Source organism: Stegastes partitus, unplaced genomic scaffold, assembly GCF_000690725.1.
Source record: "Stegastes partitus isolate 25-593 unplaced genomic scaffold, Stegastes_partitus-1.0.2 Scaffold279, whole genome shotgun sequence".
Classification (NCBI taxonomy): Eukaryota; Metazoa; Chordata; class Actinopteri; family Pomacentridae; genus Stegastes; species Stegastes partitus.
The window spans coordinates 68,028-94,378 of NW_007578010.1; the positions used below are offsets into that span (position 1 = coordinate 68,028).

Genomic DNA, 26,351 nt, shown 5'->3' on the forward strand with positions numbered 1-26,351 from the left:
CTACTATTGGTATAGTGAGTGAGTTATCACCACACCAAGGAGTTAAATAAACGAAAAACGAACTGCAGTAGTAATAAAACATTTCCAAAAGTTTTTCATCATTTCAAACGTGGCGCTTTTATTGTGAAATATTCGAGCAGAACCATTGTTTCTCGGTGAAAGGGGAGCAGAGGTGAGCGCATGCGCAGTGGACTGACAGCTACCGGTGAGTGTTTGGTTGCAGCTGTTTGCTGCAGAGCTCAGAGCTGCTGTGGACGAGAGGCCAGTTCATCACTGTTTCTCCATACAAAGTAGCTCGCTGAACGTTTTCCAGGACAACAACAACATAGTCAACAGTAACAGAAAGAGCAACCCGACTACTTTGATGACAAAGGTAAGAGTTCATATTTTTAAGTTCGACCCTTTCTCAGCTAACATTAGCCTGCCGGTAGTTTAGCTAGCAGCCATCATCAGTACGCTGGTCAGCGTTAATGTCGTTTATCAGCTGTTGCAAATGTGCATTTTTGATATGGTAATGTTGCTGTTGATGCTATCCTGTAAGTTAGCTGAATTTGAACAATTCGAGCTGGTGTTAGAAACAACCAGCTCGAATTGTTCTTGGGACAACAAATAAATATTCATAATAACAACGCCAGAATAACCTTTGCTGCGGCTTTATGCCCTCTTGGATGATAGATTTGTATTTTATTTTTGCTCTTTAAAGCTACCCTTACTCTTGGAATATAATTATGTAAAGGAAGATGTAATTCAGTCTGTTTTTACTCGTGAGACACAAACTGGGCATGTCTCATACAGTGTTATTTATCTAACACAAACTTACTTCATTGTAATTTGGATGATTTGTCCATTATTCAGTCTCATGTCCTGGGAACAGTTGCTCACATGCTTCCGTTAACTGATTTTCTCCAATTATTTCCTTTTACACTGGATTCTTTGGGGTAGATGTAAAATGATTAGTTGTTTTCCCATCAACAGGACATTTAATCAACAGCAAACCTAATTTGTAAGAGCATTTAAAGTATAAAAAAACAGCTTTAATATGCCAAAATGGACATATTTTCTGGCCTTTTATGGAAAAAAAATATGAGTAAATCAAAGTAATACATTTAAGATTCCACTGTATAAATAGTGGCCCTACGTTGAGGTTTTAGCTGTAAGCAGTTCCAAGTATACAGTTTTAAGACCCCCATTTCATCATTGCTTACTTAAACAATTCTATTTATTGATTCATCGGTTGGATATTTTGGGGGACACCTCCTACTGTTCATGAAATTATCTCCTAAGGATTCAACTCCGCACTATGAGATGACTTGTTGTTGTAAATATGCACTATGCAAATAAAATTGAATTGAATTGAACTGAACGCTGTATTTATCTGTCTGGACAGACACAGCCAATGAATTGGTTCAAACCCAGCTTCACTGCTGATGTTAACTGGATGCTGTTTGTTTGCAGTTGACTGATAGGAGATGTGTGCCGCCGTGTATGTCCTGTCAACGGTAACGGGCTATGTGCTCACCTCTGCCCTGCTGCTAAAATGTCCAAATCTTATACACCGGAGGAAACGAGGAGCGTTCCTCAGCAAGCACATTTCACATCGTGGAGGTGAGTCGGTGATGGCACTTCTTCCAGTTTCACCATCTACCAGGTGAAATCCCCTTTGAATAAAAGTCCCTGACGGTAACCATTTTAATAGTTTATGCTGGTTATTTTCTCATTGTAAGAGCACACTAGCTGTTCAGTGTTTGACTACTTTGTCACCACTGGTGAGGATGTACTCACTTTACTCATGGATGTATTTACATGGTTTTGGTTATATTGCAGTGTATATTACTTTGCTTCCATCACATGGGATTGTCACCAGCTATTTATAGCATTTTTGTTTGTCTTTTATGCTATCGTCATTACAGAAACTTAAATAAGTTACATAAGTTACATGAGATGAACTTCAGAGTAAATAAAAGGAAGGGTGAGGCCTACATGAACAAATTGTAAGCAAATGATCTCCAGTAGGTCAAAGGCATCCCTGTTTTGGCTGTTCAGGCAGATCTTTCAGCTGTGGGTTCCATGGGTTCACACAAATAAAATTGAGACACTGTACCATGCTTAATGTTTACTTTTTGCATTGCAGGGGCAGGTGAAAACCTGGAAAACACGATGGCAGCTTTCAAACAGTAAGTAGAAATCTTCACAATGACAAAGCATTTTCTTGGATGGAACGCTTGCTCACGCTTGTGACTGTGGGCAGTGTGTGTCATCTGAGCTGTTGGTTTTGTCTTTGTAGCCACACTTAAGCAAACAGGAATCAATGCATTATATAATAGTTCATATGAAAGGCTTCGATGATCCACTTCTGTGTCTGCCTGGTTTGTTAATCAAGTATGACGCAACTGCTTTATGATTTTATTGAAAGTATGTTCTATCTTTCATACCGGTGAGTGTAGAGTCCAAATGTCACTGTTGAGACTGTTTGCCCGACCTCAATGACACCAGTGCTGAGGTTAATGAGATATGAGTTGACTGAACTTCTCTTGGTGTCGTAATAAATGCAGTATATGTGCTGTGTGTTGTTTGATGCAGTGCTGTGGATCTCGGCACAGACATGCTGGAGTTGGACTGTCACATAACTAAAGATGAACAGGTAGTGGTTTCACATGACGGCAACTTGGAGAGGGCTTGTGGCATCAACGCCAACATTTCTGACATGTGCTATGCAGTAAGTTTCTACTCCTTTATCATTCCACTGCCATAGCTGACAGAGAAATAACAACCTCTTTACCATCATTTAATCATCCATCCAGCTCTCTGCATGGTTTAGCTGCCTCTTTCATTTTCTTACAACTCACTTGTTTAAGAAAAATCTATATTCTTAACAAAACACTGGATTCTATATTTTCATGAAGTATTCTCTTGGCTCAGTGTAAAAAGATGATTTACAGGAACACAGAAGTCACAACGAGTTTCACATGGATGTAGGTTAAAAACTTGAAGTCAAGAGTATTTTTGCCAATTCAAACAACTTATATGTTGAGTTTGCTTGTAGACTTATTTATGTGAGATAACAGCATTGATGGATCATATGCCTTGGTCAGGTGAAGTCTATACCATATCACCTGATTGTGTCACATGATGATAAAAAAAAAAGAAACATCTGATCCAGCAGAATTTTTTTGCAAGTCAGCGGATTAGTTTTTACATAGTAAGGATTTGTGCTCTGCTCTGTTCTGTTTTAGACTTTTTCAATGGTTTGAAGTTTTTATGTATTATGAAAAAAAGGATCTCTGTTTGGTGGAGAAGACCAACAACCACAACTAAAACTCAAACGTTATCTCATCGAAATGAAGATGAGATTCATGGTTTTAGTGTTCTCCAGCCTTGTAGTAGAGAGAAACCCAGAGTTCACTGATGCAAATCTTGTTTTCACATGACCTTAGTTGCATCATTTTACTTCTATACTGACTAGCATTAGTGTGAACACCCCCAGTCACGCTCATCGGGCCACCTCTGGGCCTGACCATACAGGCTCCAAATATAGATCGTATTTGTTATCTGTTAACCACAGACTGCTGTCTGCTGTTTGCAGGAACTCCCTCCATACCTCTGCAAGCTGGGCGTAACTTTTCAGAGAGGTGAGTTGCACATACCCATGACTTATGTAATAATACAGAGTTAACACCACCCACACAGAGATGAATTCTCAGCCAATACCTATAGTCAATGTGGCCATTCAGTGCTGCATCTGATGTATATTTGTGTGTAGAAACAAATATCATGTATTGGAATTGTGCCTATTGACCACCAGTATAATGGATTGATTTTCTGTAGCAAATTTGAAAATGACAAAGATCAACTGTATCAAGTGAATGTATTTTTAGTTAAGATTGTGCATTTTTTAGATACTAAACTGATTGCAGCTGTTGGCCAGGACACTGCAGCTGAAATGAAAAATAAACTTGGACTAACTTGAATTGACATGTAATCTGAAGCTGACAGTGTTTTCAACCCGTCCTTGTCTGTGCAGAGTGTTTCTGTGAGGGAGGAGAAGACAAACGCATGCCTCTCCTTCGGGACATTTTTGATGCTTTTCCTAATACCCCTGTCAACATTGACATCAAGGTCAACAATGACACACTCATCAAGAAGGTGTGTGTGTATCTGCATCTCATGTTTGTTTGTTTTTTTATTCCAACATCCTTTTAGTTTCCTAGAATTTTAGGTCAGATTTTTGTTAAATCCTTAAATTAAGCTTATTGGTCACCTCATTGTATATCAAAAAGTGTAAGTAAACCAGAGTCATTAAAATTATGATCCATTGTTGTAACTTTGCCTCAATATTCTGAGAAATAACAGGGTTAGATTCTCAAAAAAATGTAATTGTTACTTCAAAACTTTAAGGACCATTTTTTTTCCTTAGAAGCTAAATGTTCAGTTTTTAAAAACTGAATTGCAAAATAAAATGTCCTGATTTATGTTTCACACCTTTTCAATCCTTGCAGGTCTCTGAGCTGGTTGTTAAATATGACAGAGAGCATCTGACTGTGTGGGGCAACGCCAGAAACCAGATTGTCAAAAAGTGTTACAAAGAGGTAGGTTTATAGAAGCTGTGTAACATTTTTTTTTGGCGACATTTGTGTACAGTTTTTATTCGTCTTTTTTGATTATGTCACATTTATTCCAGTCATTTTAGGAGGTGAATAACCACTGAACAGTAAAGAACCTTCCACTAGTAGTAGTGATGATAGAAATCCTTGCATCTAGTAGGTCTTATAGTAGGACGAATAGAGTGCTGTAGAAGAGTCCTAAATCTGGCAAAGAACATTTCAGACATGGAGATATTTAAATATTCTAAATTGCTTTGAATACACTGCTTAGGGGAGTCAGTATTTACTTTTTCAGCAAATATCTTGTTTCTCAAAATGTAATCAGGCACAAAAATAGACATGTCCTCCAGAGACTACTTTTAAAAGTACAACTTATCTTATCACTTCAAAATATTAATGAGAACTGACCTTAAGTTTCTGTTGTTTGTTTGTTTTTGCAGAACCCTCAAATTCCAGTGTTGTTCAGCCTTCCCAGAGTACTGCAACTGCTAGGCCTCTTCTACACCGGCCTGCTGCCCTTTGTTCCCCTCAAGGAGCAGTTCCTGGAGATCCCAATGCCCTCCATTATAACTAAGTAAGTACACACATGCACATAAATCAAATAACACACATAGATGTCCTCTACGGCTTAGGTTTGTCAGTAAGACAAATGGTAATCCTACACTCCACCAGGGATGATCACTATCAATCTACTAGTACACAACATTTTAACAGCAGTAGGTCAGAGGTTAAGGCCTGTTTTACTGGGATAGGTTTTTTTCCCCCCTCACTTTCCTGTGGCTCAAGTCCCAAAATGAGCCTTGAGCCCATAACAAAATGGCCTCTATATGACATAACCAGTTTTAGTGGGTCACAGCGGGATTAAATTTGCCTCAAACTCTAAAACATGCACAGAACATAACCTACTGTTTGAATGACAGTGGTGGTCAGAGTGCTGTCGGCTGCTGTGTCCGAGGAAAAGAAAACACTTGTTAATGCTACGAGTTGATCCCCCACTAATGTGATACTTAAATGGTTTAAACAATTTGTGGAAATGAGCTTCAAGGTTCTTTAGCAACCTTTGAAAAAAAACTGTTTGACCAAACAATCTTGGAACAAGGTCTGTTTACATGGAACTTCAATGACCTTTCAACGACATCGTGTCTTCATAAGCACACATTATCTCCTCAGACACCAGAGACAAACCCTGAACAGAGGCGGGAGTGTGAACACACGGCCTCAACTTTCAAATTTAACCGCGTGAGCCGACTAAAATTCAGGAGAGTGTTCATTGAGTGGACCTTATGCTAAGGATTTCTTAATCAAAATGTGTAAGAAAGTTACACACATGATTCTATTTTGTTTTCTTTTTTATTAAATGTACTTTTAACGTTTAGCTTGTGTCGTTCTTGGCTAATTTGTACTCCCCTTACTATGTTCGCTGGTTGACCGTCCTTTTTGTGTGTGTTATCTTCATTGCTGTTTGAAGGATGCTGTTTCAAAGACAAACTTGCTCTGTAATTAAGTCATTAAAAGAAACATTCACACCCCTCGTCTGGAAAAGCGTGTGTTCGCAGATCACAAGAATCAAGGTCAGAGCACAGATTATACATGCTTAACATTCATTAAGGATTAACTGATTTCTTCTATTACACTTTTGTCGTACGAAATACTTGCTTTAACACACTCCACCCTCCAAACGTCTGTGCTTGACAGGGAATTATGTTAGTCAAAGAGAGTGTTTTCTTACATTATTCAAAGTCATTTTGGTTAATGATTTCCTTCATTTCTGAGAATGAATCTCAGGACTCCCGAGAACATGTGTGGAACTTGTTCCATTCAGCTGTTGTGGGCTGTATTTGACGAGAGTAAATTTAGCTTTACCGTGTTATCTTTCACCTCCCATGGCCTGTAATGCAAGAAGTGAAAAAGCTTTGATTGATTACTACAACAATTTCCTCCCATGTTCTACACTGTCTCACTGGAGAAACCACATCAGTGTTTTTTTGTTTTTTTTCCCACTAATATTCTACTTTTCTGTGTTATTTTTACAGACTAAGGGATCCTGACAGATTAACTAGGGGTCAACGAATCATCACCTGGCTGGCAGACACGTAAGTCATTCATTCATCCAAACACTAAATAATGAAATCCATCTCCCTCTTTATTTTAATTCCAGTGAGGCTGATTCAGTGGATGTTTTTAAAATTAAAAAAATCTCTGTTTTAAACTTGTAAACCTGCACTGCTGGACTTTTTAGTATTTCTTCCTGGTACTGATATCAAACTGTGCGATCGTGATTAATGCAAAACCTCTACAAGTGCACAACAAAAGTTCTTTCTGTCTTTGCCACACTTGCACTTTCTCTCTGCCCACCAGCATTTATTTTTTTCTCTTGCAGTTTGCTGATGAGGAAAGCTCTGTTTGAGCATTTAACTGCCAGGGGAATACAGGTAAAACTGCTGCTTTTCTATTGTGGTCCTCACAAATGAAAAAAAAAAAAAAAAGTATGAATGATTAAATACCCAGTGGATACAAACTGATAAATGCATTTTGTGTTGGAATGTAATATCCAATGACCGTCTCCCTATTAAGTATGACGACTGTATTTCTTTTATTTTTGCACTTTCTTGGAGCTCTAAACCTGTTTGCTCACATTATAGGGAGATTTTTTTCCAGTTTTCACATGGACAAAGCAACAATGTACATATACAACAGCTATGTGTATACACTCACTGGCCACTTTATTAGGTACACCTGCCCAACTGCTCGTTAACGCAAATTTCTAATCAGCCAATCACATGGCAGCAACTCAATGCATTTAGGCATGTAGACATGGTCAAGACGATCTGCTGCAGTTCAAACTGAGCATCAGAATGGGGAAGAAAGGTGATTTACGTGACTTTGAACGTGGCATGGTTGTTGGTGCCAGACGGGCTGGTCTGAGTATTTCAGAAACTGCTGATCTACTGGGATTTTCATGCACAACCATCTCTAGGGTTTACAGAGAATGGTCCGAATAAGAGAAAATATCCAGTGAGCGGCAGTTCTGTGGGCGCAAATGCCTTGTTGATGCCAGAGGTCAGAGGAGAATGGCCAGACTGATTCGAGCTGATAGAAAAGCAACAGTAACTCAAATAACCACTCGTTACAACCGAGGTATGCAGAATAGCATCTCTGAACGCACAACACGCGGAACCTTGAGGCGGATGGGCTACAGCAGCAGAAGACCACACCGGGTGCCACTCCTGTCAGCTAAGAACAGGAAACTGAGGCTACAATTTGCACAGGCTCACCAAAATTGGACAATAGAAGATTGGAAAAACGTTGCCTGGTCTGACGAGTCTCTGTTTTCTGCTGCGACATTCGGTGGTAGGGTCAGAATTTGGCGTCAACAACATGAAAGCATGGATCCATCCTGCCTTGTATCAACGGTTCAGGCTAGTGGTGGTGGTGTAATGGTGTGGGGGATATTTTCTTGGCACACTTTGGGCCCCTTAGTACCAATTGAGCATTGTGTCAATGCCACAGCCTACCTGAGTATTGTTGCTGACCATGTCCATCCCTTTATGACCACAGAGTACCCATCTCCTGATGGCTACTTCCAGCAGGATAATGCGCCATGTCATAAAGCGTGAATCATCTCAGACAGGTTTCTTGAACATGACAATGAGTTCACCGTACTCCAATGGCCTCCACAGTCACCAGATCACAATCCAATAGAGCACCTTTGGGATGTGGTGGAACGGGAGAGTCGCATCATGGATGTGCAGCCAACAAATCTGCAGCAACTGCGTGTTGCTATCATGTCAATATGGAGCAAAATGTCTGAGGACTGTTTCCAATACCTTGTTGAATCTATGCCACGAAGGATTAAGGCAGCTCTGAAGGCAAAAGGGGGTCCAACCCGGTACTAGAAAGGTGTACCTAATGAAGTGGCCAGTGAGTGTATATACAGACTTTTGTAAAGGTCATGTTTAATCTTGTATAATCAGACCATTTCAAAGCACCAAATGGTCTGACTGCACCTCATTATCATTCTGCTATGGAGGGGAAAACACCCTGGCTTGTCCCAATCAAGTTTATTTGCTCTTGATCTAGTCTGATTTATTTAATATTTAGTATCTGCAAATACCTGATATCATTTACCAAGATAATACCTATTGTATTGTAGATTAGCTGTAATGCCTGGTTGTGTGACCAATGTGGAGCTTTCTATTGTTTAATACTGTAGCGACCAGAGGAGGTGAGCAGCTCCTTCTTAGCAAGCAGAGTGCATTGTGGGGGTTTCACTAGTACAGGGGCACCATGACAAATCTTGTGTGATCTTAATGACCTCCAGCCAGTGCACATGTGCAAAATCAATCCCTGTGCCTTATATGATGGTCGCTTTCACAGCCAGTATCATGCATCTGTGCCCTATAACAGCAATATCAGCATAGGACAAGTATCCAGTGTGTTTCGTTTGTAATCTAAATTATTCCATCTTTGAATAATGATGCGGACCTGTGCAAAAGATCTCACTTAGGTTCATGCTCATACCGATGAGTTAAAATTTGCCTCAATTGCCCCTGATCCCATTCTTAGGATGGGAATGTAGGGAGGCGAGTCATGTTATTAACAAGGATTATTCACTGCAAAAAAAACTATCAGCATTGCCTGACTGCACGATCCAAATCCTTGGCAAAACTTGAAATTTAGTAGTTGTTGTAGGTGGTGTAAGGTGAAGGGAAACTGGCATGAAATACGCAGCCAATGGCAAGCTTATACCAGCAGCCGACATCTGGCAAGTCAGACTAAACCACTTTCCTGGTATTATCTTTACTTCCAAGAATAACTGAAAAAACTTTCCGCATTATAAAATATCAGTCCTGAGCCTGTCTGTGTGCTAAGAGCTGTTTGTTGTAGTTGCAGTAGTTAAAAGCATTCACTGGGAGATGTCCAAGGTTCCTACAAGTTCAAATATAGGCTAGAGTGGCTGTTAACACTGCTGTCGGAGAACAGAAGCATTCTTGTGACTCTTTCCAGTGTGTGTATTAACTCTTGCATCTGGTTTCAGGTGTACATTTGGGTGCTGAACGACGACGAGGACTTCCAGAGGGCATTTGACTTGGGAGCCACAGGAGTTATGACAGATTTTCCCACCAGGCTTAAAGACTTCATGGACAGGAATGGCATTTCTAAGCCAGAGTGACCTGCCAAATCTACCTCGCCCCGCCTCACCAGTGATTATCCTTCAAGCTGACTGACCTGCCAAACCAGCCCCCCACATGAACCCACTTTTACTGCATGCATTCCAGCAGGGCTCCTCTCACACTGTGTTTTACAATTAGTCAGGATCTCCAACACGCTCTGCACCCACAGCATTATTTGAGGCTCCAGTTGTTGTACTTCTGTTGGCAATACAAACTTTTTCTGCTCTTTCAGTCACATAAACAACCCACAACGGTACCTGCTAGAGAATATTATCCTTTTTGAGTTGTGCTCCGTGTTCCCACGCTCCACAAACCTGCGCACAAACACACACACACACACACACACACAACAATACTCATATTGCACACTCATTTAAAACCATACAATATTTTTAAGTATATCTAAAAAAAAAAAGAAATGGGACAAAATAGCCATTGAAATATTGCGCTTGCTAGTCTTATGGGTCTTGAATTTCATAATAGATTCACAACTTTTTTTTTAAATAGATGTTTACTTATGTAAAGACTTTAGCTTTTTTAATGCTGTTAAAGTCACAGTTTGCAGTATTACCACATCATGATTCAAATATTGTACTTGTAAAAATATCCGCAGATGCAGCTTGATGTTGGCATATTGCTTTTCCCTTTTTCTTGTTACCAGATCGTCACTTGGCACATGCAATAATAGACTTGTGAGATGTTTTTATATGTGCCAGATGCCGCCAAACCTTTCCTATTCTTCTTAAATAACAGAGCACACACCAAACCTCAACTCAACTGAGTTTAAAAAGAGCAGTGTGACAGCTTAAGTGGGCAGCGCCACTGTTCCACATCTACAGGACGTTTAAGCAGAAGCAGTTTCAGCTCACCTGTGCACTGTACTGCAATAACCACTGTTTCTGTATGCTGTGTCGTATGTTTACTTGTAGTTGCTTAGTAGCTACAGTCCAAGACATTGTTGGTCCGATAATGAATCCAAGAGAGAAACTTTGCACAAAAAAAAGAAACTTCATTTTGTTTGTTTTAGTACCCTTGTCCACCTGTGTCTGTGTGATTAAAACAGCATTAGGCTTTATATTTAGGAAATATTAACATTTTTGATATTTAAAGTATTTGGCAACCCAGTTGAGGCAGTGATGCATGTTGATGGATCGCTTCACTGTGGTTAAAATGCATTAAAGACAGCCCATTGTCTAGCCAATTCCACACTGTGGCGGTGTACAGTATGAAAGATCCATAGGATTATCATACCAATGACGTCCTCTGATCCAAACCTGTGACCACGCAGTGAGAGTCCGTAATGAATGTAGTATTGGTTGAATGTACTGTACGTTGTTCAATATTTTACAGTCAGAACAGTATTGCAGTTTCATAGATATTTGTTTAATATGAGTGCTGTGACTGAGTTTAATCTGCACATGTCAATCTGATGTCCGTTGTTTTCCCCAACTGTTCATTCAAAATTATTGTTCTTTGAGAGACTTGATCAACCAATCATATTTCAGATATTGGAAGTATTTTTATGACATTATCTGTGCTGTGCTGAGTGTACTTTCTTTTTTTGCATGCCTCTAAAGAAGCTATTGTATTTAAACATGTTGTGAACCAGTTTGTGGGACTTGGTTGTTTGGACTTATCAAAATACCTTATCCCACATACAAGATGTCATATGATTTCCTGTGAGTTAATTAAAAAGTACATTTTCTTTTGTACCAGTAAACATAAATAAATTGCTATATATATATGTAGTGTGTATGTGTGGTAGAATACCAGCTTTCTAACGTTGTTTTTGATCACTTCGAACTATAATCATATAGTTTCTATAATCAAGTATTTGGTAACCAACCGACAGAAGGTGGCGCTGCAGACTGGACTGACTTCAGGTGTTTTTCATTTAACGGAAAACTTGATGATGCTGAACATGTTTTGTGACAATAAAATCATCCGCAAAAACGATTTTCTGCTCACTTTTACGAGAACCCGTGAAGTCTTTCCTGCTTTTCCCCCCCCGGCGTTAAATTATTTTAATAAAACTACAGTCTCAGGTCGCTTCCAGAGAATTCAGTGAAATGTGTGAGATTTCGATGAGATTATTGGTTGCTCACTTTTAGCACTGACCAATAAGCGCCGTGTTGCTATGCCTGATCGGCTCTGTGATTGGCTGATAGGCCTGTCAGTCATTCACCAAGTTAACGGGCTATGTGATTGTTGACAAAGAGTGTCAAGTCAAGATGAGTAACGTACAGAGTTTTTCCTATAAGTACTGCTACTTGGAAAATAATGGAGTTAAGTGTTACACAAGTCGTGAAACTACAATAAAAAAAGAAAAAGAAAGCAGTGCTGGAAAAGGTTTTCATAAATGTCGGACAGTTTTCACCTTTTTTCGTTCAGCTGGCGTTCCGTCTTGTGGTCTAGACTGTATATAGTCTATGGTTAGGGCCTATCAAAAGGACTCTGTCAAAACTGAACACGGAACAATAAGAGTAATATCCAAGGAAACTTTGACACTCGATTTCATACCATTTATTCGTTTTATATTGTAAACTATTGCAACAAATGCCATGTTGCACGTCACAATGCTCTTATTGAGCATGTGCAAAACAGTGCTTTGACAACTTCAATTAGAAATATGTTTAACAGTTGTCGGACGTTCAAAACCATGTGGCCTAAAAGTCTAACCAAAATAAAACAGATACTGGTGACGAACTGGCTCAATAAAAATTGCCGTGTTGAGCGTGTAACGGTTTAAAGCGAACACAGAAGTGTGTGGGAGGCAGTCCTCTCGCTCCGGCTGGACGCGTCACCACTCTCTGGCTCTCTGCCGTTTCTAAACTCTGCTGAGCATCGTTGCGCGTCAAAACATTGCGTCTCTGCAGGACTTGCCAGGGCCGGACAGGAGAGGAGAGGAGAGGAAATTTGCCTGGGGAGGAATGCGAAAGAGGGTTTAAGGATTGGCACTGCCACGAGGAAAACGAGGAGGTGCGACATTTTCTAGGTTACGCGGAGATCCGTTTTTTCTTCCTTTCAAAGGTAAGAAAAAAAGATTTTCCTCTGCGTAATGTTGCACTCTGGTGCATTTGTTCTGCACTGTTTTCATAACGCTCTATAAGGCTTAATCAAGCATCGATGTAGCCGATACTTTTCAATGATGGCAACTTTAAGCTGAGACTGCAAGGTACACATGCTGGAGTACTGCTGTGTAAGATTTATGTAGTGTATGATTTTAAGGTGCGTTAGATGACAATGATGAAACAATGTTTTCATGTGTGGACTGATATTTGTGATGCTGAAGTCCTCTCCTGCAGTGGAGCTACAGTATGTGTGTGTGTGTGTGTGTGTGTGTGTGTGTGTGAGGGGGGGGGGGGGGGGTTATTATTAGGACACATGCTGTTTGTGGTGGCAGCCCTGCGCCATCATCCCTGTGCGTCAGCGCTGATCAATGCGGGTTATCGTGTAATAAGCTCACGTGATCATACACACACACACACACACACACACACACACACACACACACACACACACACACACACGCAGGCACACCTGTCAAAGTCATTGCGGATGTTAAAGCGTTTTCGAAAGACTGTGTGTCTCTTGTGCGTGTGCGCGTGTGCGTTTTCAGCATTGCCGAGCTGAGGCATCCCCGCCATCTGTGCTCCGTGTGGTGGCTGAAGTTCTGCCCCAGATAAAGTGCGCCACTGCCTGTGACCTCTTTCATACCAATAATCACTCTCTCTCTCTCTCTCTGTCTCTCTCTCTCTCTCTCTCTCCCTCTCACTGTAAACCTCAAGCCTTCGTGTTTTTGTGTTTTCACTGTTGTGATGCCCTCAGGTGATGAGACACACTGCTGCCACTCAACCACCCTGTAGCTACAAGGTTGTCAAAGTTAGAACCTGCAGGTGAAAAATGCTGCATTCTTACCCCCCCACTCCCCCAACAAAATCACCCAGATAAAGTCCACGTGAGTGCACAGACAGCTGAAGAACCAAGTCACAACCTTTCTACTCTTTGCGATCTATTTTCATTGCAGAGCGTGCACACAGATAGTTATTGATCATGTGGGGGGTCCAGGTCGATACCCAGGGATCGAAGATGGGGGTCAGAGAGTTGGAGGCCTTGAAAGGTGATCCTTCACAGACAGGACTTGTAAACACAAACAAAAGTTATGCACAGTGTGTTGCGCCTACAGTTTCACAAATATGACTGTGTTGTCAAAGGTGATAGCCACACACTAAAATGCTGCAGAAATAATGTCCACACATGAACTAGTAATACAGCACATCTTCCACGAGGAGAAATAGTGTCAAGAAACAGACGAAAACAAACTCTACAGAGCTGCTTTTCTCTTCCGAGAGAGCAAAACAAAAGGGAGACAGAAGAAGAGGAAGAGGCAGCAGTAACCAGACACACACACCCGAGAAGCAGCAGCATCACTTCATCAGTGAGATTTGATATGAGGGGGGAGTTTTTTCCTCCTCGAGTCAGTGATGTCATGCTGCTGTATGCTGTCGGCCTCGCTGTAACACTGAATGAGACGAAAGTACACAAAGTACAGAAGCCGTGTTGGTGCAGCTCGTGGGCAGCGTAGGACGCACAACTCATCCAAGCGCTGCAGGGACACACACCTCTTCTTCCCTTGTCTCCTCCTCTGTCCGTTTAACTCTCTCCCCGTCCCCGTCTGACTCTCATTTTTCACCTCGCATCTCTTCTTCCCCTCTGTCTTTCTCCTGCTCTCGATCATTGTCAGAAACAGCATCAGCAGCGGCAGCATCAGTGTGTTACATAACAAAGGTTTTTTTGTTGGGATACAAGGGCCCTTTTGGTTGGTGAGACTCGTGGCACGTAGCCTTTTGTGATGACACCCAGAAATGACCAGAATGGACAGCTCGGTGACCTCAAACGACCCGCTGCAGGACTGATGAATAGACATAGTGACAGCAGAAAAAATAAATTTACAAACAGGCGCAGACAAAAAATGGACTGTGCAGGTTGTGCAGACAGTCTCAGTCTTGTCTTGTCAGCTTTGATAATGTTTTCTGCTGTGGGAGCCTCCCTGGACTACTGTGATCAGCTCGTGTAGTCACTTGATCATTTATGCAATTTGGGTTTTTTTTGCCAAAGAGGGTTTTTTTTTTCTTTTTTGTGCAAAGCAGACCGACTCTTTGCGTCAGTCTTTTATAACACGTCAGCATCCTTGTTCACACAATGTTCCTTTGGAAAAGGATTTTCAAGCATGTCCACCCACCAAAATGAGTGTTGTCCTGTTTTTGGACACCAACGGATACTGTTTGAAAATGTCAAACAGTGTCATATTGAAGGCTTGAACAGGACCAGGACATTTCCATCTGTTCAGTGTGGTTCTCTAGCTTGTTAAGTACTTCATGGACTCATTGTTAGTTGTACTTCTTGTCTTTACAATTACATTTTTCCTCATTAAGTTTTTTCTGTCATAATTCAGGCATTTGAAAATGTGTACAAACATGTCAAGCCAAACCAGACTTTTGATGTTTGTTGTAAAGTCAGAGCGATGTATCGATAGTTTCACATTATCATAGATATATTAGCATGTATGTTGTCTGAAATGAATTTGTCATCACACAGTTTGTCCAGCTGTGTCTCCATCCTTTACAAAGCTGTCAGCACCGTCTGCAGCACCAGTACATGTCACAGTTGAGCAGACGGTGGTGCGGCGTTAAGTGGTGTCTAAAGAGTTACCTGCTAACTGGTTTACAAAAAATATAGTTGTAAGGCTAATAGATGATGACGCCATCATTTTCCCGTCTCAATATGCACATAAATATTGCTAATGTATTAATATCAGACTTGTTCACTCTCTAATAATCGGTATCAACATCGGCCCCAAAAATCCAGCATCAGTCAGCCTTTAGTTTGTTGTTTACTAGCCTTCCTATACAGTGTCAATCATGTTTCATTGCCAAAACAGCCTGATATTTCGTAGTTTCATTATCAGTTCATCTGCTGGTTGTTTTTCTGATAATTTCGTCTGTAAAATGTCATAGTCAGTAATTTCCTGTCACAAGTTCTCAGAGTCCAGTTTGAGTCTTAACTGTGTTGATTTGTCCGACCATTAGAGAAAAACTCAAAGTTTTCACTTATCCGAGAATGTTTGTTGTTTCAGCTGACCAATCAATCGAGCAGTCCTCAGAGCTCTTCAGATGACTCCCTGTTCAACGCAAACTCCCACTTCACACAGTAGTGACTGCACTACACAGTATCTTTAATCACATTAGTAAAATGGATTATCCCAACACTCTAACATGCACTGCACACTGTTAAGTGAAGTGATTCTTCTTCACAGAGTTGACCACAGATAATACTCAGAGAGCGAGAGAGCTCCACATGAATGACCCACGAGAAGATGCGTAACATGTGCACTACGATAATCCTGCACTGCTGTTGAATATCAGCTCACAAGGGTACATCAGTGTCACGACTGCATGTTAACATGCTGACGGTGAACTCTAGCAGCGTCCCACAGATGCTTTGATGTGTCTGGATTCACCTGTGATAAATGGCTTTTTGTGCATATATTCCATTTACATTGTCATACATTTATGTGGCACTGAGTTGCAGCAAACGTGGCTGCAGAGGCTGAAAAGAAGAAGCTTAAATTTAACAGATTTAAATTTAGGGCTTAAGGTTGAAGCTTGAATTCTTAGATTATGCAACATATCTTAGACTAATTCCTTAGCTGCAATCGTGCTAATTTTCTCGATTAATTCTTTGGCCTGTAACATTTTCTCCAAGTCCGAGATGAAGTCTTCAAATTGCTTGTTGTCTGAAACACCAATATATTTCATGTACTCTCATAGTATGCTTGAAAAAAATGCAAATACCCTTTGTATACAGTGAAAAAGAAGAATTGTCCACGTGCCAATGTGTCAGTTCTGTATGGCAGGACTCAATACTTTGAGCGAATCTCTGAGTGCTGGATGCTCCATAAACTTTGTCCTGAAACGACTGAGAGGATAAACCCCGCTCTGGGTTAAACATCAGTCCGTGTGTGTGTGTGTGTCAGAGGTCGGCTCTGACAACTGTACTGAGTGTGTCTTTGTGCCCCGATCCCACGCCGCTGGCAGCGAGTCAGAGGAGAGAAAACAAGGGCACGTCTCACTGCCTTATTTATTTATATCCCCGGGTCCTTCCCATCAGCCCCGGAGCCTTTATCAGCCTCCGTCCGCCACTAAAAACAATCATACTGCAGAGCTGTACAGTAAAGCGGCCCCTCTGTGTCTCACCTCTCTCTTGTTTGTCCTGAACTCACAGAGGCCTCCTGCTCCCAATCAGCATTTTATTAGCTTTTCCAGATGGTTCAGTAAAGACAGACAGATAGGAGACGACATATTGTGAAGGAGAGTGATTCATAAAAAACCAAGTTAGTCAAGTTATAAAACAATCTTATTGAGTCAGAGAGCTGCTGGCTGTAAAATGTTTGGTTTTATTTTGTTAGAAAGGTCTTTTTTGTGTGTAAAGCATTCATGTAAATAGTGGTTCACATCAGGAGGCAGACAATAGAAGATACATATACTGTTGTTATTGTTAATACTGAGGCTCCACAGCTGCTTTGTGAAAACCAGCACAGGGGGAATAAAACTAGATTACATCTGTGATTGATAGGATCTTTTTCGCTGCAGAGCTACAGTGCAGAGATCACAATTAAAGTTGTATTAAGCAATAAAACCCACAAAGATTATTACTGCAGAGAGAGCAGGCCTCGGAGCGTTTAGTTTCTCCTGTGTACAGTTAGACAAAATATACTCCTCTCCTCCTGGCTCCCGGCCCTTGGGACGGGTTCCCAGGCCAGCTCACTAATCTTCTCAGTCACCAGGGCACACCAGCACAAGTATTTTAAGGACTCGATCCATTTGGATATCATGGAGCGAGCAAAGCGCGATCCTCGCAGTTGTGCTGGCCTAAGCAGATTATCTCTGCAGCCTTAAACACAGAGAGTGAGCGAGTGCTGGTGCCTGTGTGGACTGAAAAAAAGCGTTCAGCTGGAGTCAGGGCAGCGTGGTTTGACTGCAGGTTAATGGTGACAAGAAGCAGTGAAACGATGAATGTTTTTATCAATGATTTTCTGCCAGTACTCCGTAAATATACTGGTACAGTGTTTGGTCTGCAAAATATCAGACAATAGTGAAAAATGCCCCCATAGACCCACGTGACATGTTCAAATGTCTGAACAACAGCCCAAAAAAAGGAAAGCAGCACGAAGTCCTCATATTTGAGAGGATGGGGAACAAATTTAAACCCATGATGCTCTACGTAGCTGTGTTTGTAGCAGTGCTGAATGCTAACATGCTGGTGTTTACTAGATCTAATGTTTGTGGCGGTGAAGCATCTTCATTTAGCATGATAGCAATCCTGTATGATTAATAGGACTGCAACTAATCTGTTGAACAGTTTCTTAGTTAATCAATGAGGTGTTTGGTCCATAAAATGTCATAAAATGGTTTGTCACATCCTCAAAAGTCTTGTTTTGGTGCACAAATCAGAGATATTCAGTTTGCTGTCATAGAGGGTTTTTTTTTTAAACCCAGCTAGGATCAAAGATTTTGGATTTTTGCCAGTAGAGAATTTCATGATCATTTATTGTTAACAAACCCGTGATCAAAACATATACCTCATAACTTTCTATCTTTTCCTTCCTTCTTGACTCGAACTGTTCACTTGAGCAGCTAGGACTCATTTTTATTCTTCTAGGTGATGGTTCCCTGTGCAGTGAAAGCCTGTCTTTGAATCTTATCCCCTACAGTAATTTCTTCAGCTTTTTTACCTTGAAACTGAAATGTGGGATTTTATGACTCGCCCCGGGACACACATCCTCATCAATAATGCATCGAGTCTCATCACTTCACAGCTTTTTGAGGTTTAAGGAGTTACACAGATGCATGTTGGCTAGAGGACTCTTGTCAGCCCACAGAGCAGACTGTAATCCCATCAGCAATTATACACCTGTGGCTCAGATTGTGACAACAGTTTCAAGGAAGCAGCTGTTACACAATCACTGAGACCTTATCTGCTCTTCATGCTCAGGTGTTCGCCTCCCGACCCACCGCCCACCACGGCCCTCACCTGTGTGTTGCGGTGCTTCCCCTGTGAGCCGACCTGGGCTGGCAGTCCCTTCTTGCACCGCCCGCCAACTCCGCCCATGGTCAGAATGACGCGCTCCAAGACCTTCCAGGCATACCTGCCGAGCTGCCACCGAACCTACAGCTGCATCCACTGCCGAGCTCACCTGGCCAACCACGACGAGCTCATCTCCAAGGTAACCGGCGGCTACATTAGCACTCGAGCGACTTGACTCATCTTACCGACAGCGGTTGCCCCTGGAAACCATGAGGACAGTGCTTCCATTCAGGCAGCTAATTATTACAGACTGATAAAGGGGGAGGCTAACGGGTTTTGCGTCACTTTTTGTGTTATCACAGGTAATATTTTACTTAGTTTTAGTTTTTTTAGTTTTTTTTTTTAGTTTTTAGTTTCTCATTTAGTTTATAAAACAGTTAGGAATAGAGTAATTTACAAGATTAACACCAATTAAAAAGAACAAGCACTGAAGATTGGAAAACAAGAGGTAGAATGGATGAGGCATTTCAAACGTGAACAGCAGGCTGAACACCTGTATACGTGTATCAGGCACCGCCATGCTATTGCCTGTGGATGGATTATGTTATAAGCTGGTTAGTGAATTGGATTATGAATCACTTTTTCCACGTGCGATTATGAAAACACTCTCACCTGTGTACAAAGGCGTTACGCTGTTTGTAACACAGCACACTGAATAAATCTGTTTAATATGACTCTTAAGCAGAAGCTGCAAATAAAGGCCCGCAAGACAATAATTAGATTGCTAGTGGTGAAAGTACTTGTGCATTAGTCAACCATGATATTATCAGCAGCATAAAGTAGATATTTGTCAGCAGGTTTTAAAATAACGGCGTCTATTACAGTAAAAGCCTGTCACAACCTAACATGTAGCTGTTTTTAAAATGAAATCAAAGCCAGGGCTTGTCTTTAAATAAAGCAACATGGCAGTATAACAGCATGCTTATATAATTTTATAGCATCATAACACCGTATGAATGGGTGCTTTCCCGTTCCAGCTTTCTTATTTTTGTCTCATCTTGTCTCGGCAGTCGTTCCAGGGCAGCCAGGGCAGAGCCTACCTGTTCAACTCAGTGTAAGTATCACTATTAAAAAAAAAGCCCAAACTCTCTTGTTGCATTTCAACCCACATGTCCTGCATGCTGAAATAAGACAGGAGACAAGCGATCTCAGGTTCATAATACATGCAGTTCCTCACAGTACATGTGTTGTTTTTGAAGCCTTGGTGTAGACAGAACCAGCCTGTGATTCTGTCATTACCAGCTGAATTGAGTGTGAAAATTAGATTGTTTGAATATTTGCTGTGCCGCCTGGTGCCCTATGAGCGTTTCACATGTGAGTGGGCGTGAGGCAGAGCAGTACAGTAGAACTTTCACATTGCCAAATTTTTTATGAAACTTTTCTCTCCCTGTCTCCACTCATGCCTCCTTCCTCTTTTTTTCCTCTCAGGGTGAACGTTGGGTGTGGCCCTGCAGAGGAAAGAGTTCTGCTGACAGGCCTGCATGCTGTGGCAGACATCTACTGTGAGAACTGCAAGACGACCTTGGGCTGGAAATATGTAAGTGTCCTTGGCAGGTTTGATGCACAGTATCACAAACTGCATCCAAGTTTAGAACGCGATAAACCAGGGGCTTGTTATTAAAGGATACCTTAATTTCATTTATACCCTAATTTATGTTTAGACTCTTCTCACAGCTACTGCAGCTGTAGGGTAAGTAATTAATAGATAAACTTGTCAGAACTAGACGAAGAAGTCTTAATTTTGTCTTATGTGACATGAGACCATCTGGTTCAGCAGTAGGGTTTCCATTGCTTTTGTCACTCAGACCTAAATAGCCACATATATATTGTATTCTTGAGGTTTTAGCAGTAGTTGTTTGCTTATGCTGTAGTTAAAACAGCTGATTTTATCATGCTGCTTTCACAATGCTGATACATGCATAAACTAACAGTGTAGTTCACGTGTTTCTTAGGTAAAATAACACTGACAGCCTCACTGTTTTGTCCAACATTAGGAGCTGTGTACTGTTAAAGCCTCTGTAAAGCCCCTATATAGGATGTCAAAATACACGTGCAGCATGTATTTAGTGCAGGTGGTATTTTAGGTCCCATGTCAGGGTGAACCAAACAGGATCCACACATGTTAGCTGTCTTCATACATCAACAGAGCTGAGCATATGCAGCTGTCACTGGTGAACCCTGTCAGCATGGAAGTGAGAGTTTACACTATAGGGCACGTGACTGTACCCGAAAAGGGTTAAACTCACACACGTGCGCACAGTGTCCTTATTGTTTGGCTTCTCAGAAGGCTCCATTGACCAGAACTCCTCACAGCTACACGTCTAACCTTAAACCTCGTTCTTTAACCCCTCAGCCTAAAAATACCTGTTTTCTTTACCCCGCCTGGTCAACACCTGGTAAACCAGCTTCAAAAGTAGCCACTTTTCTCGGTAGTTTCTATTCCTGTCAGGACCCCACACAGCAGGGAAAACAGAGGTCACAGGCGTGCATGAGCGCACGGGCACGAGAAAGGGCTTAATGGAGGGCAACCGTTAATATCAGTTTGCAGCAGTGTAGATTTTCTGCAGTCGTCAAAGTTCTATTGAGAGGCTTGACCTACTGCACTTCTACACCGAGAAATCTGATAACCTGCAGCTCTGAACTGAAATAGCCAAAGACAAAACAAGGCACAGATGCTCCCCCGTGAAAGAGCATTTGTACCGGCCTACTCTGTGACACCGTTCTTACAGTGAGTGAGCAGGAACACCAAGTTGTTCATGGACTGCGACAGTAGGCACAAGTTGTAGTTTTGTGTCATTTTCCATGGCAATGATTAATAACTCCTTCTCATTTAGTGTGTAGTATTAAATGGGAAAAAGTAAATCAACAACTGGCATATCTTCAGCAATATTCACAATCCTGAGCGTAACATTTGTTTACACGTACTTTTTTCCATTCTGCTCAATTAATATACAAAAGTATTTGCTTTCTGCATGAATCTATTGTGGAAAAAGCTTTCTTTACGCGAAGAAAAACACAAAATTCAGGCACCAGGTGGCACTTCACAATACAATACAATATAATACAGTAAGGCTCTCAAGCATTCTGTTCTGTTCTCAAATATTTATTCTCTCGTAGATGGACTTCTCTCATTAATATTATCTCAACGCACACATAGATATGATTTATACTTTGGGCAGTAACCTCTTTAAACGTGCATGTGGCACCTTTTCACCCCAATTATAGATCAGTTCATTTTTATTAATTTGTGTGTCTTTGATATACTGAAGAAAAAAAGACACACCGCTGTTGGAGGCATTGTTGCGTCTATTAGTAAATGTATGACGTTTTTTTTTCAAAGTCCCCTGCTTCTGTTTTCTCTTTTTCTTTAAGGGGAGCAATTTACATGTTCTAAATGTTGCAATTTGAAATCACCTAGCTTCAGCTTTAGTTTACATCCCTTGTTACTTGATTCTCTTTGACTGTCTCAGTCGGCTGCACTAATGACTATCGCAGACGTGGGTGTAGGTTTCATTAGCATGAAACACTTCATTTCCTGCATCCTGCTGAATTTCTATGCCCCATTTTGTGCCTTTTCTGCTTCAATTTTTAATGGAAACGTTTTTATTAACATAAAGGAGAGCACAGAATGACAATTCAGAATATAACGGAGTATATTAATATATGGATCTAATTGCGTTTGTAGGTGGGAGCTCTTAATTCAAATTTTGAAGACACAGTGCTGAGGGGAAAAAAAAACCCTGTCTGAGGAGCTGTTGCTTCTATTAATAACATTATAGTTGTTGTTCAGAAACAAAAGTCTTCTCCTTCTTCCATGTGTTTGTTTGGGGAGGTAAATGCATGTTCTATATTGAGGGGGACGTGTCCTCTGTGTCTCCTGCTCAAATCTACATCTATGATTGCAGCCATGCTTTTCAAATGATTAGCAATTTGCAGCAAGAGAACAACCAATAAACTGTCATAGTATGTGAAAGAGGAACTAATAAAGTATATTAAAAAAAAACAGTAATATGTATTTTATTTAACTGAACAGCACTGTGTTGAACAAACAGGCTTCTATGTAGCTCAGATGTTGGCTCTGCTTTTTTTTCTAAATCCCATTCATTTTGGATTACACACCTCAGAGCAGAAATGCATGTTGCAGCCTGCAGAATTAGAGCTGTGTAGGCTGTTGGACGGCTCAAACCTGTGGCCTTTTGGTTTTTGGCAGATTCTTAGCGGCTAGAGACACATTCCTGCCAGGGTAAGGTATGACGATTCAGACTGGTCAGTTTTGGTTCTGCAGGCTCCTCTGCAGCGTTTAGTGACTGATGGTTATATAACCAGCTTCCATAGAGCCAGGAGCAGAGACAGGCCAGGATTGAGTCAAGGATTTTTACAGCTGAAAGGACTGTCCTATGCAGAAGCTTTTTTTGTGTATTTTTACTTGTGTATCATTTTTTTGCCCATCATTTTAATTAAATGCCGCCTCTGCCACTCCCTCCAGGAACATGCTTTTGAGAGCAGTCAGAAGTACAAAGAGGGCAAGTTCATCATCGAGCTGGCTCACATGATCAAGGACAACGGCTGGGACTGAGGGGCGAGCAGCCGGGTGACAACCACAGCGGAGGAGGGAAAAGGGAGGGACTGGGTGGAGGGATGGGAGGGCGGGAGGGGGGAGTTGTGTGTGGTGGGTGAGTGTGTGACTTTGGTTTGGCTGATTTACCATTAACCTCTGTAACTTACTGCCCATCCCTCCCTACTACACCTCTTGATGTACACACACAAAAACACACACACCCACATCAAGGTCCCAGACATCCCAGTTTGACAGAGAGACAGACCAGGCAGGCTTGTACGCAGCTAGCAGGACTAGGTGACTGGCCAGCAGCAGTAGAGGACGAAGATGTCTTGTTTTTGTGTTTGTTTTTTTGTTTTTTTAAAACCTAAAACATGATTCGATTGCTCTCAGATTGGTGGCAACACTCCTGCTGGGAGACATCCTCATCGTGTGAGGTGTTCAACCTCGTCTAATAATGTTCAAACCAGTTGGTAACGCGTTATTCGGTGGAAACTTATCCAGAAGGAGAGCGGTTGGCCCAGCCAGGCGGGGTTCATTGGCCTTGGTTGGAGAGCTGACGGGCATTCACTCTGCCCCCAGCGTGAATGAGATGACCTAAGATGATTATAGCAAATCCAGCTGATTGGGGCCATGCCAGCTGGGCTAGTGATGAGGCCTGGCGCTGAGGCTTGGCACGGAGGCCCAAGCGCATGGGCGGGGATTGCCACCCACCAGACCGCTCACTCAAAATGGTGGGGAGGGGAGGATCCTGATCCAGTTATGTAGTGGCTCTGATGGCCTCTGGCAGGGATCCGCTCCATGTCTTGCCAGTGATGCAGCTCAGGACGGGCAGGGTGGGCCCGAGAATGAAAGAGATACAGATGGACAGCCACCAGCTTGTCCTAAAACCCTCACAGGAATTTGCCCTCGCAGCAGCGAAGCAGCTCCCCTTGGGTTTTATTCATCCTTCGATACACCGAGTGGTGTAAAGCGATCTGCTGATCCTCACTGTGTTTGTCTGGTGTCGGTGGATGTGTCGCTGCGTCCACCTTTGTTACTTGGCCGGATAGAATTACAAAATATAAGCATGTCTCAGGTCATCGTCTTTGGCTGGGATTCCCAAAGGTTGGCGAGCACTGTGAGCATCTTTCTGCTGTTGTAGGGCGACGAGCAAAGGTGACGAGGCTCTGCAGGCTTTGTTAGGAGGGCAGCTAGTGAAGGGTCAGACAGAAACAGCCCCTGCTATCATACTAACAGTTTGATTCGAAAGTGGCCAATGCATGACTGGTTTCATGGGCCGAGTGAAAACGCTGATAGGAAAAACACGTTCATTAAAAAGTAAGTTATTACTTAAAATGAAGTGAACAGTAACTGTACTGATACTGTAGATCTATACATACAATCTATCACTTAGGCTCTCTTTCAGTCTGGGATGACTGCTGTTTAACTGCTGTTACCCTGATCTTTACTAACTGGCCCTTACAAAACCTACTGGGCAACATTATGAAGCAATGTACTAGATTGCTAGGCTCATTTTTTTCTTTTGTTCCTTAATGCGCCAACAAATGATCTACTTAGGTTTTTCCCAGCTTACTAAATAGTCCTCATGGGCACCTTGTTAGCATTTGAGGTAACATTACTGGGAAGCATTGCTCAGGTACACTGATGCTAACTTTTCTTTGCTAAGGCCAGGATCCAACTCAACCTGCAGGATGTGTTGTTCTCTGATGGAAATGTATCGTTTTCAAATGAGAGAATCTGTTACAGCTGAATCCATCCCATGCAAATGCAACATTAATGCATGCATGATATAAAACGAGTTCTCTGACTAGTCCCATGTTAGGTCCTCATCACGTTTTTGTGAACAGAACATTGTGTGTGTATTAGAGTTGCAACGAAACCTTGTGCTGTAATACAACATCAAATCATCCAAGTCCATCGGAGCCGTTAGATCCTTTCGCAGTCGCACAGAAGCATTAAATGTGATCCTGGTTTAGAAAAGTAAAACTTAGTTGCTCCGTTTGACACACGCACATAGTTTTCTGCAAACATTGCTCTAGAAGTTGCCCTGTACACGGTGAGCCCTGTCCGGTTACAACCAAACCTGAACAGTTAACTCTCTTCAGTAACTCAGCAGCTGACTGCTCAGTCGGAGGCTGTGACGTTTAAACCCAGCACAACCAAAGAACCCACCCATCGACAATAAATTGACCAAACAAAAGATTTCATTTTGCTTGGGCAAAGTGTTGCAAAACAAGGGGGTGTGTGCATAGCTGAAAGCCAAGGTTATGGATAGCCTTTCTCTGTGATATATATAATGCATTATGATTTTGTAAACAACAGATCTTAATATATGAATATATTCTATTTACTGTATTCATCACGAGGATTACCATTCATGTCAACCTCTGTGTTACAGACTGTAAATAGTGTTAATGTATTGTGTTTTATCTATGATCCATACGATGATGAATGAATATGATTTAGGTCATGTCATGCTTTCTCTCTGGTACCCCACATTGGCTGTACGATACTACTTTTTTACTGAAAATGTTTCAATTTTAATGTCTTTTGTAAAGGAGGATGCTGATGTTGACTATATATCATTGGATCTTCATCTAATAAAATGCAACTTGATATCTGTATGGAATATAGTGTTTGTTTCTTCTCATCGAAGCCTTTAAAGCCACAATTTAGAGAAACTCCAGTGATATTGTAAGTAATTCAAAAACACTGGATTCTACCTTTTTTTTAAATAAATCATATAAGTTCTTCTGTAAAGTTGTTCCTTCCTTTTTGTGCGCCTGTCAGACTTCATGTTTCTAAGTGAGGCATCTGGTTTCAAGTTTGAAGTTTCAAGACAAATTTGACATAAACTTTGTTTCCTTT

General features: G+C 41.5%; 2 protein-coding genes across 3 annotated transcripts; both read left to right on the forward strand.

Annotated features, from left to right (window-relative positions):
• The first annotated feature begins 208 nt into the window (after nucleotides 1-208).
• gdpd1 (glycerophosphodiester phosphodiesterase domain containing 1) lies at nucleotides 209-11,731 on the forward strand. Of its 2 annotated transcripts, XM_008282606.1 has the most exons (11): nucleotides 209-373; nucleotides 1,456-1,605; nucleotides 2,132-2,174; nucleotides 2,581-2,716; nucleotides 3,584-3,629; nucleotides 4,022-4,143; nucleotides 4,497-4,586; nucleotides 5,042-5,175; nucleotides 6,635-6,694; nucleotides 6,982-7,033; nucleotides 9,640-11,731. In XM_008282606.1, exons 2-11 carry the CDS (start codon nucleotides 1,470-1,472, stop codon nucleotides 9,772-9,774), a joined length of 954 nt encoding a protein of 317 aa, XP_008280828.1. In that variant the 5' UTR covers nucleotides 209-373; nucleotides 1,456-1,469; the 3' UTR covers nucleotides 9,775-11,731. The 2 variants fall into 2 exon arrangements, with proteins under 2 accessions (XP_008280828.1, XP_008280829.1); XM_008282607.1 differs by lacking the exons at nucleotides 6,635-6,694; nucleotides 6,982-7,033; nucleotides 9,640-11,731 and adding an exon at nucleotides 6,070-6,220.
• Nucleotides 11,732-12,682: 951 nt separating this feature from the next.
• Nucleotides 12,683-26,112, forward strand: ypel2b (yippee-like 2b). Its single transcript, XM_008282609.1, has 5 exons — nucleotides 12,683-12,805; nucleotides 18,830-19,061; nucleotides 19,933-19,976; nucleotides 20,351-20,459; nucleotides 23,409-26,112. Exons 2-5 carry the CDS (start codon nucleotides 18,945-18,947, stop codon nucleotides 23,496-23,498), a joined length of 360 nt encoding a protein of 119 aa, XP_008280831.1. The 5' UTR covers nucleotides 12,683-12,805; nucleotides 18,830-18,944; the 3' UTR covers nucleotides 23,499-26,112.
• Nucleotides 26,113-26,351: the final 239 nt, after the last annotated feature.

Excerpts from the sequence above, each read along its gene's own strand:
- gdpd1 (XM_008282606.1), top strand. The coding sequence starts at position 1,470 with ATGTGTGCCGCCGTGTATGTCCTGTCAACGGTAACGGGCTATGTGCTC. Across the intron at positions 4,144-4,496 it reads ATGACACACTCATCAAGAAG|GTCTCTGAGCTGGTTGTTAA; the intron begins GTGTGTGTGTAT and ends CAATCCTTGCAG. Across the intron at positions 7,034-9,639 it reads TAACTGCCAGGGGAATACAG|GTGTACATTTGGGTGCTGAA; the intron begins GTAAAACTGCTG and ends ATCTGGTTTCAG.
- ypel2b (XM_008282609.1), top strand. The coding sequence starts at position 18,945 with ATGGTCAGAATGACGCGCTCCAAGACCTTCCAGGCATACCTGCCGAGC. Across the intron at positions 19,062-19,932 it reads ACGACGAGCTCATCTCCAAG|TCGTTCCAGGGCAGCCAGGG; the intron begins GTAACCGGCGGC and ends TTGTCTCGGCAG. Across the intron at positions 20,460-23,408 it reads CGACCTTGGGCTGGAAATAT|GAACATGCTTTTGAGAGCAG; the intron begins GTAAGTGTCCTT and ends CACTCCCTCCAG.